Source organism: Heterodontus francisci, chromosome 3, assembly GCF_036365525.1.
Source record: "Heterodontus francisci isolate sHetFra1 chromosome 3, sHetFra1.hap1, whole genome shotgun sequence".
Lineage (NCBI taxonomy): Eukaryota > Metazoa > Chordata > Chondrichthyes > Heterodontiformes > Heterodontidae > Heterodontus > Heterodontus francisci.
In genome coordinates this window covers 149,879,567-149,897,804 of record NC_090373.1, presented here as the reverse complement: position 1 = coordinate 149,897,804, position 18,238 = coordinate 149,879,567, and the positions used below count along the sequence as shown (strand labels likewise).

Genomic DNA, 18,238 nt, shown 5'->3' with positions numbered 1-18,238 from the left:
TTGTCGGTTTGCTGTTATTCTCGCTGTGTTGTTGGTTTGCTGCTATTCTCGCTGTGTTGTCGGTTTTCTGCTGTTCTCGCTGTGTTTTCGGTTTGCTGTTATTCTCGCTGTGTTGTCGGTTTTCTGCTGTTCTCGCTGTGTTATCGGTTTGCTGCTGTTCTCGCTGTGTTATCGGTTTTCTGCTGTTCTCGCTGTGTTATCGGTTTGCTGTTATTCTCGCGGTGCTGTCGGTTTGCTGCTGTTCTCGCTGTGTTGTCGGTTTGCTGTTATTCTCGCTGTGTTGTTGGTTTGCTGCTATTCTCGCTGTGTTGTCGGTTTTCTGCTGTTCTCGCTGTGTTGTCGGTTTGCTGTTATTCTCACTGTGTTGTCGGTTTTCTGCTGTTCTCGCTGTGTTATCGGTTTGCTGCTGTTCTCGCTGTGTTATCGGTTTGCTGTTATTCTCGCTGTGTTGTCGGTTTGCTGCTGTTCTCGCTGTGTTGTCGGTTTGCTGTTATTCTCGCTGTGTTATCGGTTTGCTGTTATTTTCGCTGTGTTGTCGGTTTGCTGTTATACTCGCGGTGTTGTCGGTTTGCTGCTGTTCTCGCTGTGTTATCGGTTTGCTGTTATTTTCGCTGTGTTGTCGGTTTGCTGCTGTTCTCGCTGTGTTGTCGGTTTGCTGCTGTTCTCGCTGTGTTGTCGGTTTGCTGTTATTCTCGCGGTGTTGTCGGTTTGCTGTTATTCTCGCGGTGTTGTTGGGTTGCTGCTCCTCCTTTTATGCCCACTGTGTTCTCAGGTCACCACTGGTCTTGCTGTGCCATTATGTGCCATGATGCACACTACTGACATTCTTTGCCATGCCTTACATGCCTGCTCTGAGGTGTTCAAATTTGGTTGTATAGTTGATTCCACTATCTTGATGATATTTCCCTAGAAGAACAGTTAGCAACAGTAACTAACACTTGCAGATGATCTCTTAGCAATTGGCAATAGCTTCTAAAATGTAATTTAAGATCCCCGCCAGGATTCAGTATGAACTGTGAGACCATTAGCCACAAAGCATTGACCTGTGCTGGAGTAAGAACATTATGAGTGAATTATAAAGACAATCCTTATTATTGCAAAAAAATCTGGGTCTTTATACAAAGACCCTGCTTTTTGAACTAATAAGGATAGCCATTAAAATTTCAAATAGTTGTCTTGTGCACATATGAACACATGGAAATTATTTCAGTTACTTATTTAACTTGCAGGCATTCTGATTTGCCTCATTGCTTTTCTCCTTCTACAAAATTAATCTGCTCAAATCTTCCCTCCTCTAAAAGACATTTAGAGACTAGTAACTTACATTATGTGCCATGATGCACACTACTGACATTCTTTGCCATGCTTTACATGCCTGCCCTGAGGTGCTCAAATTTGGTTGTATAGTTGATTCCACTGCCTTAATGACAACTGCCTATAATTAGTATATGGCGCGAACATTATACATGTGTTTTTCTATTGAGAAGCCTTGACCAAGTCCCATATTGTAGAATCCCAGCAAGATTGGAGAAAAGAGGAGGGAAGATGACACATGTTGTGAAATAATGCTTCGGTGACACCATGGTTTAGAAGCCTTTAGATTGTTAGATAGGTAACAGCTCTGAGATATTGGGAAAGAGTGAAACCAAGTGATTAGGGCTGATTTTATTATCTTGAAAATGCAGGAAGAATGAAGATTGTCAAGAATGGTGTATTTGGAGCTGAGCAGGACCAAGAACGAATGAAAATGATTTTTTATTTATGATTAATTTAAATGAAACCAAAATGCAGATTTGTGACCTTTTCTGTAACTTTCTCCTTCTCTTATCCTCCCCACTCTTACAGTATTCTGGATTCCACACGGAAAGATCCGAATCGGATCATGAGAGCCAGTGGGGAGGAAGTCCACTAACAGACAATGCTTCCCCACAACTGCTGGATCATACAGAAGGGTCGCAGCCACATTCCCAGCATGACATTATATCCTGTGCCTATGGACAGTTTTCCGACAGAAACTCTCTGTGCTATGGCTTTGCCCTCGAGCACTCCAGATCGGCAGAGGAAAGGCAATCCCACTTACACACCTCGCCATGTGAGGGAGGAAGGTGTGAGGCAGGCAGATACTTTCTCGGCGGCTCACAATCTGGAAGAGAGAATTGGTGGAGCTCTTCCCGTATGACGCTATCTCTGACTAAGTCATCCCTGGAAAGCAGAGAGGGATATGAAAACAGCATGCCACATATAGCTTCTATTCCCAATATTCACGGTAAGACAATTGTAAGGACGGAACACCAGTAATTAGAACATTTGCAATGTAGGAATCAATTCTATGGAAGACTGAATTCAATTTGACAAGATAAAGAAATAGGTTTATTTCATGAATTGTTCAATCAGCAATTTGCCTTTTTGCTGTAACTAAGTAATCTGAGACCTGATACATGGGGCTAAATTGCTTTTAAACCACATGCTGTTAAGTAGAGAAATGTTGAAGGGGCCCGATTTTAACTCTGTGTAAGCGAATGGGTTTTGAGTGAGTTAAAATCAGGCCCTTCCACAATACAATACTTTTCTGAAAATTAAAGCAAACTCCATTACATGTAAGAATCACACTTAGTAATCTGAGCTTCACTACAATTAACAGTAGCTGCTTCTCTGCATTGGAAAGAAAGATAATTGCTTAACAGATGCTTCTCTTGTTTGAAAATTCTGGCCTTTACTGCCTGTATAGTAATCTAGTGGAGCAGGTCATCCATCCATTGTAAAACCTGCTTACTTTTCATTCCATTGAAATGGTGTTTCGGCCAAGATTCATTCCTCAACCAGCATCGCAAAATCAGATTAACTGGGCATTCATATTTTGCCACACAAGAGGTTACTACATAAAATTAGGGCTTATGGGATGGGGGGTGGTGGGGGTAACAGATTACCAAGGATTGAGGATTGGTTAATGGACAGAAAACAGAGTAGAAATAAAAGGGACATTTTTGGGTTTGCAAGCTGTAAGTAGTGGCGTACAGCAAGGATCAGTACTTGGGCCTCAGCTATTTACAATCTATATCAATGACTTAAATGTGTTGACCAAGTGTGATACATCCAAAATAAAAGCAGATCCACAGATGCCGCCTGACCTGCTGAGTATTTCCAGCACTTTCTGTGTTTGTAATGCATCCAAGTTTGTTGAGGATACAAAGCTAGGTGGGAAAGTAAGCAGTGAGGAGAATGCAAAGAGGTTACAAAAGGACATAGAAAGGTTGAATGGGCTGAGTTCTATAGAGGTCTCAATGTCGGGATCCGTGGTGGGGGTGGGGGGATATGAAAATGGCCCTGGATGAGGCCCGCCACGGTCCTTGACGCCAGCAGGACCAGGCCCAATATTGCTGGTGGCAGCGAGGCCTCATGGCGGCCCCCTGCTGCTCGGCGATGGGACCACAATTTAAATATTTAAATAAATTAAATTACCTGAATTAATGAGTCTTCCGTCGCCTCCTGAAGTCCCGTCATGATCTTCATCCTGGCGTCTGGCACTGCCATACCTTCGGATCCCCGTCCGGGGAAATGAGGCACAAAACTGGTGGGCGGGGGGAAGGGAGGAGGTAAGTTTCGCATTGCGAGAGGGGGGATGGGGTCAAATAAACATCATGGGTGTCGGGGATGGTGGGTAGGGTTATAGTTTAAAGTCTGTGCTGTTTGCGGGAGGAAGGTCAGATAGTGAAGGTGTTGGACGGGAAGCCAAATAATGTCTTTAATTGATATTGGGGAATGGGAGAGGGCGAAAGAAATGTATTTATTTATTTTCCTTCAATTTCACTTTAAATATTTAAATGTCCCGGTAGGGCTGACAGCCCTTTAAAAACGGCATCAGTGCCTGCACAAAGGCAGCTGACACCATTGCCGGGAATAGACAGCCCGCCCTCTTCACGTGATTGGGGGGTGCGGCCCACCCTAGCTATTTAAATGAGCCACTGTGCTTAGAATGGCAGCAGGTTTTTGGCATGTGGCCTGCATGGGCGGGCCGTCATTTTTTTCGCCCGTTGCCTCTTATGAAATTCGGCTTATGAAATTTGGCCCAATGAGTGGAAAAGAACATGGCAGTTGGAATATAATGTGAGGAAGTGTGAAGTTATCCATTTTGAGAGGAAAAATAGAAAAGCAGAATATTTTTAAATGGTGAGAACCTGAGATATGTTAGTATTCAAAGGGACCTGGGTGTCCTTGTACATGAATCACAGAAAGTTAGCATGTAGATATAGCAAGCACCTAGGAAGGCAAATGACATGTTAGCTTTTGTTCCAAAGTGATTCAAATAAAAGAGTAAAGAAGTCTGACTACAATTATATAGGGTCTTGGTGTGACCACATCTGGAGTACTGTGTAGTTTTGGTCTCCTTGGATCTCCTTGGAAGGATATGCTTACCTTGGAAGGTTCACTAGACTGATTCCTGGAATAAGAGGATTATCCCATGAGGAGAGATTGAGTAGCTTAGGCCTATATTCCTTAGAATTTAAAAGAATAAGAGGTGATCACATTGAAACATATAAATTTCTGAAGGGGCTCGACAGGTTAGATACTGGGAGGACATTTCCCCTGGCTGGGGCATCTAGAACTACTGGATTACAGTCTCAGAATAAAGGGTTGGCCATTTAGGACTGAGATTAGGAGAAATTTCTTCATTCAAAGGGCTGTGAATCTTTGGAATTCTCTTTCCCAGATGGCTGTGGATGCTCAGTTGTTGAGTATATTCAAGACAGAAGTCGATAGATTTTTGAGTTCGAGGGGAATTAAGGGATATGGGGATCAGGAATGTAGAGTTGAGGTCAAAGATCAGCCAAGATTTTATTGAATGATGGAGCAGGTTCGAAGGGCCAAATGGCCTACTCCTGCTTTTATCTCTTATGTTCTTATGTTCGTTCTTATGTTCATCTCATTGCTGTCTGAGAAAGCTTACTGGCTGCAAAGTGGCTGCTGCACTTGCCTACAAAGCACAAGGGACTACAATTCAGAAGTGGCTGCAAAGTGCTTTGAGGTCTTCTGAGAATTTGAGAAGTGCGACATAAATGCAGTTTTATTCTTAATTACTTCAAAACTTCTTCATTTCAACTTTTTAAAAACCATGGTAGTACTTGTCAAATGTGTAATGTTGATATTAGATTAAACACTGGGTATAAAATTTACAAAACAAGTGGAGCAGGCCTTTGTTTACAGCCCCTCCTAAAGAAAATAGAGAATGCTAATCTTTCTTTTGTTGTCTTTGGACCAATAAAAGAAAGCTGGTCCAGTTCAAGGAATACATTTGTACCAGATCTGCACTAGCTCCTTGAAACTGGCACAATATTTGGCTGACTTTCACACCAGCTGGATGTGACTTATTCCTGTTTGATGCCATCTAACATAATGAACACTTTCTGGTTCATTTCTATTTAATTAATAATAAGGCTGGATCTCTTCCAGATCTGTGTTGCTGTGGCCTCGAGGATATTTCCAAGACATTAGAAATGAGATGTTTTCATAAACATCAATCTGAGTTTGACAATTCATGATTAATATCTTTTCCTGTCATTTACTTGAGTTCATATTTTCATCTAAATGGTGGCTAGGCCTGATATTGCAGTACGAGTTCTTCAGGTTATTCAGCAGGATTTTCCTGCGGACTTCAGGACCCCAGTGTTGGGAGCAAATGGGTGAGCCTGCACTTACCGGCAGCCAGACCGGGGGAGCTAATTTCTCGGAGGCGGCCCCCACATTGGCTGCTTCTGAGCTCGCTGTACGATTAAGCACAGCGGGCAGGATTCTGAGGCTGCTGGCCCTCTGAGTGGGCCTGCAGCTCAAGAGCCTTGGCAGCCCCATTGAGAGAGGTGGGTGCTGCTGCGGCAGCGAGGAGAACATGAGGGCACCTCAAAATGGAGGCACCTTCACAGGTGTGATAATTGAAATTTTTTTTAGAGGGGCCAAGAAGGTAGGCCCCTCCGATTGGAGGGGAAACCCCTCTGGCAGCTGCGTTTTCACCGCAGGTGTGGCATTTGCTGCCAGTGACCCTTTCTTTGGGGAATGGAGCCTCCAGCTCCAATGGCCCCCTACCAGACAGCAGCAGGGAGGCTGCCTCCATTAAGCTGGTGGCCTCTGCATATGGTGGAGGAAGATCGCTTTGGTGTCGGCAAAATGCCGGTGAGCGCTCTAAAAACCCCCCCTGGGTGTGGGCCTTAAATATGCAGATGGCCTTGCAGCAGGCAACGGACACACATGCCTGCACGACCCCAGGAAACCTCCCTGGCAGCGGGAATGTGTCGGGGAGACGTCTCGACGCAGCTCCCCACTATTTTCCTGGATTCCAGCCTCCACTCCTGTATGACAGTAGGCAGTCTCAATGTCCTGATTGATCCTGAATTGAGCTCAGACTTTGTATCTAGTTCATTATCTAGATCACCTTCAGTACATCACTTATTTTACTTATTCATGGGATGTGAGCGTCGCTGGCAAGGCCAGCATTTGTTGTCTGTCCTTAACTGCCCTTGAGATGGTGTTGGTGAGCTGCCTTCTTGAACCGCTGCAGTCCATCTGGTGTGGGTATACCCACTGTGCTGTTAGGGATGGACTTCCAGGTTTTGACCCAGTGACAGTGAAGGAACGGTGATATAGTTCCAAGTCAGGATAATGTGACTTGGAGGGGAACATGGATGTGGTTGTGCTGCTATGCACTTGCTGCCATTGCTCTTCCAGGTGGTAGAGGTCGTGGGTTTGGGAGATGCTGTTGAAGAAGCCTTGGTGAGCTGCTGCAATGCATCTTGTTGATATTACACACTGCTGCCAATGTGCGCCAGTGGTGGAGGGAGTGAATGTTTAAGGTGGTGGATGGGGTGTCCGTCAAGTGGGTGCTTTGTCCTGGTGTTGAGCTGCTTGTGTGTTGTTGGAGCTGCACTCATCCAGGAAAGTAGAGAGTATTCCATCACACTCCTGACTTGTGCCTTGTAGATGGTGGAAAGGCTATGAGGAGTCAGGAGGCAATTCATTGCAGAATACCCCGGCCTCTGACTTGCTTACATCCCTGCAATGCTTTCCTTGTCGGTCTGCCAAGCCCTACCTCATATAAAATGTAATTCATTCAAATGTTGCTACTTGCACCTCTCCCACACTAAATACTACACTCTGTCACCCTGTGCTTTTCAATCTCCATCCACCTCTTACATTCTGCCCATCAGCTTTAAAATTATTGTCCTTGTTTTCAAATGTCTTCAGGGTCTCATTTTTGATATCTTCTCCAATCTCCATCTTCTGCAGCACGCAGCGTCCATTCTTCTGACCCTAGGCTGTTGTGTAGTCTCCCTTCTTTTGCCTCACCATCAATGGCAGAGCCTTCTGCCAACTCAAAGTTGCTGAGCTGGAGTCTGAGCTACAGACACTCCGACTCATAAGGAGGAGAAATTACTAGATAATTCACTCCAGAGTACAGTCACAGACTAGAGGAAAGCACAGGTGCAGGAAGGAGAGAGTGTGATTTTCAGCCAGCCAGATAAGGAGAATGTAGGGGAGATAGTGAAATACATCCAACAGTACTCAATATGTTGGGGAGACAATGGCGTAGTAGTATTGTTACTGAACTAGTAATCCAGAGGCCCAGGCTAATGCCCTAGGAACATGGGTTCAAATTCCAACAAGGCAGCTGGTGAAATTTAAATTCAATCAAGTAACAAATTCAGTTGATTAATGAAAAATCTGGAGGGCCTCCACCCACTGCCATGGGGATTTTGCCATTGGCAGGCAGGTGTCCCCGCCCCGAGAGGAACCGCCTGACAAAAGCAGGCGGCTTTCTGATGGTCTGGAGGGGGGACCCTCATGATTGGGCACCTTTGTGCCTGACGGAGGGCCGCCCCCGCTGCCCCAACTACCCCCAACACCCAACACACCCCTCTGTCCCCCCCAATCTACCATCCTTGCCTCGCTAGGGCCCAATTGATCACGTCCGGTGAGGCAACAAAAACCTACCTTGGTTCTGGGCTCCCCGACATCTTCGTCTTGAAGCTGGGCTGCAGTCCCAGCAGTGGCCATCACTCCCAGTGGCGCTGCTGGGACTAAGAGCTGCTAGCCCGCTGATTGGCTGACAGCTCTATTTGGTGGGACTTTTTGCCTCAAGCGGGTAGAAGTCCCGCCTCAGAACAATTAAAGGCCGGGGAGCCGAAAACTGCAGGTCAGATCCCCAGGCCAGGCGGAAGCGGGTTCGCCACCAACTTTTCAGTCGGTGGATGGCTCCCTTCCGCCAACGGTAAAATCCCAGCCCTAGTCTCAGTAATGGTGCCATGAAACTATCACTGATTGTCACAAAAACCCATCTGGTTCACTAATGTCCTTTAGGGGAGGAAATCTGCTGTTCTTACCTGGTCTGGCCTACATGTGACTCCAGAACCACAACAATGTGGTTGACTTTTAACTGCCATCTGAAATGGCCTAGCAACTCATTCAGTTGTCAAGGACAATTCGGGATGGGCAACCATGAAAGAGAAAATAAAAACCCCAGGAAGATAAGAAGAAAGACTGGGAAGGACAGCCAGAATGCTGAACAAGGTCCCATGGAGCATGAGACTGTCCAAGAGTAGAAAGGTTTTGGTTACAGGGGATTCTAAAATTAGAGGAATTGGTAGTATTCTTTGCAGTCAGGATCAAGAGTCCCAAAGGGTGTGCTGACTATCCAGTATGAGGGTAATGGATATCTTAAAACAGCCGGGAAAGAATGTGGGAAGGGAGGAGAATGATCCAGTTTCTGTGGTTCATTTCAGAACCAACAACATAGGAAGATTAGGGAAGAGATCTGGCTAAGGTAGTTTGAGGAGTTAGAAGTCAAGTTGAAAAACAGAATCTCAAGATTATTACCCAAGCCAATTGCAAATTGGCAAAGGGAGAAACAGATTACAAAATTCAACACGTGGCTAAAGAGTTGGTGTGGAAAGGAGGGTTCCATTTTCATGGGACACCAACACCAATACTGGGACAGGAAGGAGCTGCATCATTGGGATGGGCTGCACCTGAAGTGGACTGGGACGAAGGTCCTAGAGGAAAGGATAACTCGGCCTGTAAATAAAACTTTAAACTAATAACTTGGGGAGGGAGCACCTAGAAATTACAGAAACCTAATAGTAAAAGAATGAGAAAAAGACAATTAATGACAAACTAAAGAAAGGAATAAGCATAACATGAATGGCCAGAGATCAGATAAAGTCATAGGGCATAAAATTAATATAACTACTTAAAACAAGGAAAGAGGAATAATAAAAAAAAACAATTACACTGTTGGTACAGCAATGTATTTAGTATTCAAAACAAAATAGATGAACTGGACGCAATAACTTGTAGTGAGGATGGGATGTAGTAAGGATTACTGAAAGACAGCTACATAGAGAGCAGATTGGCAACTAAATATTGCAGGATATAACACATTTAGGAAGAAAGGGAAGGAATGTGTGGTGGTGGAGTAAGTGTACTAGTTAAAGATAACATGATGGCAGTAAAAAAAAAGGATGTAACTAGCAGTAAGATAGATACAGAATCCATATGGATTGAGTTAAAAGCTAAGAAGGGATTCATCAACCTAATAGAGATATACTACAGACTATCAAATCGTGGAAGAAACTGGAGAAAGAAATATGTAGATAAATCTACAAGGCGAGTAGCAGGCATAGAATAATAAGTTTGGGAGATTTCAACTAGCTCCAAATAAACTGGCAGGAAGAAATAACAAAAGGAAGAAAGGGAATACAAAGAACTTAAGAAAGAAATTTTTAAAAAAGGGAAGAGAAATTACAAAAACAAATTATCGATGAATATGAAAAGTAAAATAGTGTCCTACAGACACATAAACAGCAAAAGAAAAGTTAATGTAGGGATAGGAACGGAAAGAATGAGCAAGATAAACTCACAGATAATGACAGAGAAATGGCATAAGTATTGAACAACTACTTCACTTCAGTTTTTACTAAGGAAACTAGTGAAATAGATACTTCTCTAGAGGATGAGCTTAAAAAGAATATTTATACAGTTGGGATAGAAAGGGAGAAAATAATTGACAAATTAGCAATACTGAAAGAGATTAATACCCCAGGTCAGGATGTGCCCACATATACTCAAGGAAACTAGGGAGGAGATAGCAGAGGCTCCACAGAAGAGAGAATAATGCCAGAGGACTGGCAGACAGCTAATGTTGTTCCAATATACAAATTGGGAGATAGAATAAAATTTGGGAACTCTAGACAAATCAGCTTAATGTCATTGGTAGGAAAGATATTGGAATCTACAATAAAAGTGATAGAAAAGCATCTAGAGACAGAGAATATAACAAAAATATTCAGCATGGATTCCAAAAGGCTAAGTCATGCTTAACTAACCTGATAGAACAAAAGAGTAGACAAGGGTAATGCAGTAGATGCCATATACTTGGATTTTCAAAAGGCCTTCAATAAGGTACCATACGGTAGGCTCATGACAAAGATTAGGGCACTTGGAATAAAAACAGAAAATGCTGGAAATATTCAGCTGGTCTGGCAGCATCTGTGGAAAGAGAAACAGAGTTAACGTTTCAGGTCAATGACCCTTTATCATAAATGACAAAAGGGAAGATGATACAAGGCAAAATTTACACCATTCTCCCTTTTGTCTTTTAATCTCTCCTGCCTTTCACCTTATCACAGACCTTCCCTTTTGTTCTTCTCCCCACCAACCCCGTCCCCCCGCCTTTGTACTTGCTTAAAACCTGTTATATTTCTAACTTTTTCTAGTTCTGACGATGATCGACTTGACATGTTAACTCTGTTTCTTTCTCCACAGATGCTGCCTGCTGCCACACCTGCTGAGTATTTCCAGCACTTTCTGTTTTTATTTGAGACTTGCGGCATTCACAGTATAATGCTTTTGTGTAAGGGTTATTCTGATTGAAGGAAGGTAGATAGTGGTGCTGCACAAGAATCAGTACTGGGACAACTGTTATTCATAGTTTACATTAATGATTTTGATTTAGGAACAAGGAATTCAACATTGAAATTTGCAGATAATACCCAAATGGGTGGGGGTGCAGTGGTGTAGCCAACACTGAGGAAGAATGGCATTAGAAAACTTGCAGACTGAGCAGTTAAGTAGAAAATGAACTTTAGCATAGATAAATGTGAGGTGATGAACTTTGGTAGGAAAAATAGAAACATTACCTACATCTTATAAAATAAGAAACTGAATGGGGTAGAAGAGCAAAGAGATCTTGGGATACAGGCAAATAATCATTAAATGCAACATTGCAGGCCAGCAAAGCAATTAACGTGTTAACAAAACACTGGGATTTATTTCTAAGGATATAGAATTCCAAAGTAGTGAAGTAATATTCCTGATTATGATTCTGATCAGGCCACATTTGGCATACTGTGCATAGTTCTGGTCTCCAACTATAGATAGGACATAAAATATTTACACTCTGCAACTGAGAGATTACAGCTATCACAAAAGATTGAACAGGTTGGGTTTTTCCTCTTTTTAGAAAAAAGACTTGGAGGTGACCTGATAGACGTCTTTAAAATCATGAGTTTGTTGGAGAGGGTAGATCTGTTTAGAATGTTTCCACATGTGGGAGAATCCGAAACTAGGGCCATAAATACAAGATAGTTACTAATAAATCCAATAGGGAAATAAGGAGAAATTCCTTTACTCAGAGAGTGGTAGAATGTGGAATTCACTGTCACGGAAGTGGTTGAGGCAAATATCTTAGATGCTTTCAAAGGAAAACTAAACAAATATGAGAGTAAAATGTATACAAAGCTATGTGGAAAGGCTGAAATGAGGTAGCTAGACTGAGAACAGACTTATGTGGAGTATAAACACTAACACAGATTTGGTTGGGCTGAATGCCCTGTTTCTGTGCTGTAATTGTATGTAATTCTTTGTAACTCACCTTGCATCATAGAATTATTTTCCTGAACCCTTTTATTTTGCGATGTCTCTCCATACTTTAAAACTCCTCCTAAAAACCCATGTCTTTGATAGTATCTTTGGCCTTGTCCTCAACTTCTGTCTCTTGTCCTTCTGTCACCTCTGTAAAGCAACATAAAATGTTTCATAATGTGGAAGGTAGTACAAAAAAGTAAGCTGTTGCTTCTAAACTATGATGCTAGCTCAGCCCATGACTTGGCAGGTATTCTGCTTTTAAACTGTAAAGTTGCTGGCTTGTTCCTTCATTGTTTCAATAGGTGAAACTGTAAATAATTGAGTGCATGATTTATAAGTTCACAGCTATGGTCAAAGCCCAACTTTACTCACAGACTCTCCATAGCAATAAATGTAAAAATGGTCTTTATTGTTTATTCATTTAATTGCGGGCTGAAATTAAGGTGTGTGAATATTCACTTAGCAATGCTTAATACATTTAGATAAAATTCCTTTGTGCTACCTTAACAGAGATGTTCGCCTGTTTAAACAACTGGGAGGTTAAGTATCAGTGTACATGGTCACAGATTGGAATCTAGGCAGTTGTACTCTTGTATACCTAAAAGGAATTAAACAGCAAGTTGTATTTAGTCTTGAAAAGAGCTTAAAAATATTTTTTAAAACCTGCTGCTGAAACCAGATATAGTTAAAGATATTTTCCAATTTGCTTCGGCAAGTTTGCATTTTCAGTGATGATAATGAGTTTTGCATACAACTCCTTTCTTTGCATTCACCACCCACATTGCAATGCACTCAGTTATGCAGGAGGTGACTGCCGTTATTTATCAGTTTCTTTGTTTCATGTACCACAATTTGAAATCTTGATCTATGGGGGAATCATTAAAGCAAATTGAACCTATCAGCCTCTGAACTATTTCTTCAGTGAATGATACAGAAGACAGTTCAGAGGTTGATGGGTTGAATTAATGAGTCACTAGACAATTAGAGTGTATTTTGTCATGAGATACGGCTATCGTGAATATGATAATCAACATAATTTACATGATGTGAGATGTGTCATTTTTATGTAACAGTACAGACTCGTTTATTGGAGTTGGAAGGCAGCAGCTTAGTGTTGCTGAGTAAGAAAATGTAATTATCTCACTCTCCAGTAGTGCTACCAAAAATAGCGATGTCTGAAGGACGCATGCAAATCTGCTAGGAAGAGATACCCTAAGAATTGTGAATTGCCACAAGTTGCTGGCTGATTTGTGCCACTCTGCTTTTAGCAACATCTTGGCCTCAACCTCCTTGTGATTTTCAGGAAGTTGCTGCATTTGTACATTAATTGTCCATTAAACCCAGCTCAGAAATTTAAGTCTAGTAATTAACAGTCTAAGTACCCTTCTAACACTGTGATAATTTTTAACGACTGTCAATCAACCTCTCTTGCTAGAGAGTGAAGAATTTAAACTGTAGAGTTTCATTCCTTCAGATCGTAAATTGTTTTAGGAGATTTACATTTAAATTTAATCTTTTTATTTTCTTTTCTGTCTCTTTATTGTCTCTTTTTCTTATTTCAATTTTTCTTTCCATGCCTGATTTGACATTGAGTTGGCCCACTTTATTTCATCCTCCTGCTCAGTCCTCTATTTCGTTCTCAACCCTCAAATCTCAATGGTTAAGGAGATTACTGTTGGTCGTTCACCAAGGTCCCCGAGGCCTGTTGCCCTTGCTGCGCTGTTATCAACCATACTTCCAAAAACTTTGTGGGCAAAAAATTTTGGAGCTGAAGACTGCAGGAAAGAGTTTAACTAAAAGGGCATGCCAGGAAATTTCCCACTTTAGCAAATTCTGGGTCATAGATTTCCCCCCTTGAGTCATGCTCTGGCAGCATGCTGGCTGCCCAATATTGTCAAATAAAGGAGGGAAGTCCAGTCCTTTAATTTATTAAGTTGTATCTTTCAAGTGAAATGATACAGATTATTAGCTCCACATTTGGAATAAATGCATTAAAATATAACCGAGTACTGCTGCTGGTGATGTTAGTGGACAAACGTTAAATGTGCTCTTATGCCATTATCTCTATCCACTGTTTTAAAATAAACAATTCAGTGTCTCAGTTAAATTACTGCACACGGGAAAGCCATATGTTCGGATGGCATTAAACATTTGCTGCTAATATTTCCAACAATGGTTTCTGGGTTTATTCTGGAGAAATTATTTATTTTGCTCTTTTTGTCTTTCAATGCAGCAAGAGGACACTGGGATGAAGACAGTGTTGTTAGTTCACCAGACCCTTGTTCTGCCAGTGAGTCAGGGGACAGGTACCAAAATGAGAGGTACCAGAGCAGTCCGCACGAGCCAAGTAAAATTGAGACTCTGATAAGAGCAACGCAGCAAATGATCAAAGAAGAGGAGAGCAGGCTGCAAATGAGAAAAACTACCTCGGAGCAGTTGCAACCGATGAACGGTATAGGCAAGCTCCATGCCTCGTGCTTTAATGTGAGCTACCAGCAACAACAAATGACCAGTGTTGTGTGCCGTGCTCCACCAATGACTAACACTTCGCGCTGTGATCACCTTCAACAAAGAGATGGAAAGATCATGAGCCCTCATGAAAATGAATACAATGGCAGCCCCGTTTCACTCTCTAGAATAAGTAGCCCTAGTTCTGACCGAATTTCAAAGACAAATGTAGCCTTAGGTAAGGACTACCTAGCTTCTGACATGTCTCCTCATCAAACAGGGGGAAACTGTGCATCATCTCCCAACTATTACTCCACCCATCACCGGCAGTACTTTGATAAACATGCATATGCACTGACTGGCTATGCTTTTGAGCACCTGTATGATACTGAAGCCATTAAAAACTACTCTTTGGGCTGCAATGGCACTCACATTGATGTGTCCTCTCACTTCCGAATGCAACAGGACCCAACCCATGCACACAAGGGCACTTCGGTTATAATTACCAATGGAAGCTGATGGTTCATTGTAATAGAAGTTCTGGTGAAAGATAGCAAGCAGAAGGAGCACAGAAGTTTGAAACTAAAGGAAACATTGAAGCTGCACTTGTATTCCCAGTGCCAGCTTGCACATATAGGCACTGAACTGGGTTTACCAATCTGCCATGTTTGAAAGTGTATGCAGTACACACTGATGCACAGAGTGCACTGCAGAGTATTTAAGGTTAATCAATATGGGGCTAGGTGGGTTGGAAAGCTTTCCTCTTTGCTAGTTGTTGCAAAATCATAAATGTGTTCTTTGTTAAGCTGTTTACAATTTTGCTACACGTAGCACACAAAGCAAGTTTTCCCCCTCCCTCCCCCGCCCCACTCCCATGGTATAATCCACATTAAGTGACTCGTCAGTTACAGCAGTTAAATATAAACCAGGATATAGTGTCTATTTTTGTTTGTATTTCAGCCTGTTTAATGAACAGTTTGCATGAAGAATTCTGGCAGCAATGTGAAGAATGGGGTGAACAATTTAACCTTCTAAGCTGCATAGATTTAAGTTGAGTAATTCCTGACCAAAAAAAAACATTGCTTGTGGTAAACTGGTAGAGTGGGCATTACATTTAGCTGACTAGCCTACAGGCAATATCACAACGGATAGCCGGCTGGTTGTTGATGCCTAGTATCAATAAATGAATTCACATAAGTCACATAGCTGAACTTAGAAGGCTAAATTATGTTGTTTCAGCCACATGTTAACATGGAAGGGAAAAGATTTATGAAAACTTCAATGTATCAAAGAGCAGCTGGAACGCTGCTTTCAAAGCCTGTGTTAGTAGTGAAGACTGATTGCTGCTTGGGTTTGACATTCATACATAGCCTCCTTTCACTTTTCAACTGTACCAGAATGCTTATTTATAACAAACTTCCCGATTCAAATTGGAGATACAGATGCAGTAAACCAGCTAAGCAAACCAAATTGAATCAAAATGCATGGCACACAGCAGACTTTTAACAAGGCATTTAACATGCTTTCTTTTGCTGGACTGCTCTCACAGCAAGTTCCAGCAATTAACAGAGGAAAGCGTCAGATAAACATGTAAGAACAGGTTACATATCTTTTTTAAAAAGAACTTTTCTGTTAGTATTGTTTGTTGTACTCAAGATATTGAAACACCTACACCAATGTATCCTATTCTTTTTTGTTCCTATTACAAGTGCCTGTCCATAACTATCTACTTTCCACTAGTATACAAGCAATTTATAAAATTGTTAGTTTAAAAGGGAATTTCTAGCCTTTCAAAGAAAAAGGAGTTTACTCACAAACTTAATCTTCTGCCAGGTTTTCTGATCTGCACCTGGCTGTGTATCAGAAATCCAGTTTGTAACATTAAAAAAATTGTTTGCCTTGCATTTGAACAATCTTGTGGTGAATTTGCAAAACTCTTCCAGTAAGAGCAGACTGCCTGATTGACAAGCCTGCCTGCTGGCTGGTAACAGAACTCATTAGCTTGTATTTGGGAATCAAGTCCTCTACTTCATAACTCTCCACTCAGTTTGACATAACAGCAAGTAAGAATGGGCTGAAAAGGAACAAGTCAACGAATTTAAACAAATGGCTAAAATAGGCCAGTATGCTTCGGAACAGTATTCTGATTTTTAAGGAAAAGCGGCTTTATAAACTATGAAGCCATTTATGCTTAAAAGTCAGGAGTGTTTTGGAGTATTTTTGATTAGTTTTAACACCTTGCCTTAACAGCTCTTTCTCTGTCCCTGGCAGAAGCTATACCGAGTTACTATTATGAAGCACATGAGTTGGACCATCCCACCAATATTCTTTTGAACAATATACTTGAGAATATGATCCTTTCAGTTAAATAAGATTCTATTGACCATCTTCATTTTTTTTCCAGTTTCCACTGATCAGCTACCTCTATGCCTTGGCAGGTGTTCTGCCTTTAAACTGTACAGTTGCTGATTTGTTCCATCATTGTTTTAATAGATGAAACTGTAAATAATTGAGTGCATGACTTGAGATTACAGCTATTGTCAAAGCCCAGAAAACTTGACTTATTGACTTGCCAATAATAACAAAAAAAACTGGAACTCTGAACTGAAACTAGAACGAGATGCATGCGATTAAATTATTGTCCTACCGAGAGTTAATTTTCGCGCACAATTAATTTCTTTCTAGCTTCAGTAGCTAAACAAAGATGTACTTTATCAACCCTACACCACAGCAGGTCACAAACTACTACACAAAGGACGACCAGAAATCACATGACAAGGACCATGTAACAGCCCTTAAAGTACCAGTCATGGCATTTGATATTCTGAACCAGATAGAGTTTCTGTTTATTCAGGAGGCTGGGGTGCGTGAACCTGGATAGATAGGGGTCTGCCTTGCTTTCTCTGTCTTGATGTCCTGACTTAAAAAAAAACTGATGATATTCTGTTGGAAATGTTACTGTTCTGATTAAATTCTGCCTGCACCCTCCACTTAACAATGTACAGTTGATGGTAGCCTTGTAGTACATGTTGATGTGAATACAATTTGTAAAATGGTGCCAAGTTCCTTTTGTGTATTCATATAGCAGACTATGATTTGTATAGTTAATCCCTAAGACTCTGTAAAGTGTTTCCTGTTAGATTTATTTATATTGTAAATAGTTCTAACATTTGAAGTATATGTGCATAAAATGTATTTATTATGTGAAGAAAGAATGTTTGGGGTTTTGAAATATAGTTACAATTAAACAGGTTTTTTGTTTCTACGATTCTATTCTGGACGATGGCAGCATTGTGGGTGATACATTAATGGGGGTGGGCAGGAATTAACAATGTAGAAACTTGACAGTTTTCTGTGAAGGACTGAAACTTGTTCTTGGAAGGGTAAATTTTGTGCTCATCAATATGAAGGTTGTCAGTGTAGGGGAATGAGATGCTATTTTCACGTTCATCAACCTGTATTAAAATGCTCTCAAGGTCAGGAACCACATGGATTAGCTGTAGACTGTTATACTTGTTACGACCAAGGTGGGCGAAGTGCACTGTTTTTTCTAGTTCTACTTCTCTACAGGTCACAACATATAATTAAATGTTTACCCAATTACCGATACGCTCAATCATATACTCTACTCTATCCCCAAATAAAATATACCGACCAGGTTTCTTCAATAAACAACAAAACTATCAGTTTATTATAAAACAAGAACTTATTCAGTAATGAAGCAAAGCGTTAACACACAGATTGAAAAATGAAAATTCCCTTTTTAAATATCATCTTACCCCCCCCACCCCCACCCCCAGCACACACACATATACACACACATAGACGCACACTGAAAAAACTGAAAAATAAAGAGATTTTCTCTGCAGAGCTCTTTTACAAA

The 18,238-nt window shown here is 41.4% G+C and overlaps 1 protein-coding gene across 4 annotated transcripts in view; it reads left to right on the top strand.

The window, feature by feature from the left end:
* sim1a (SIM bHLH transcription factor 1a) overlaps nucleotides 1-17,923 on the top strand; it is a 106,377-nt gene extending 88,454 nt beyond the window's left edge. For 3 of the 4 annotated variants that reach the window (XM_068026918.1, XM_068026923.1, XM_068026909.1), the window contains 2 exons: nucleotides 1,846-2,266; nucleotides 14,141-17,921. In XM_068026918.1, coding sequence (XP_067883019.1) covers nucleotides 1,846-2,266; nucleotides 14,141-14,874 — 1,155 coding nt within the window. In that variant the 3' untranslated portion in view covers nucleotides 14,875-17,921. Of the gene's footprint in view, nucleotides 1-1,845; nucleotides 2,267-14,140 lie in introns of all 4 variants that reach the window. The other variant, XM_068026927.1, reaches the window with a different exon arrangement.
* The last annotated feature ends 315 nt before the right edge of the window (nucleotides 17,924-18,238 follow it).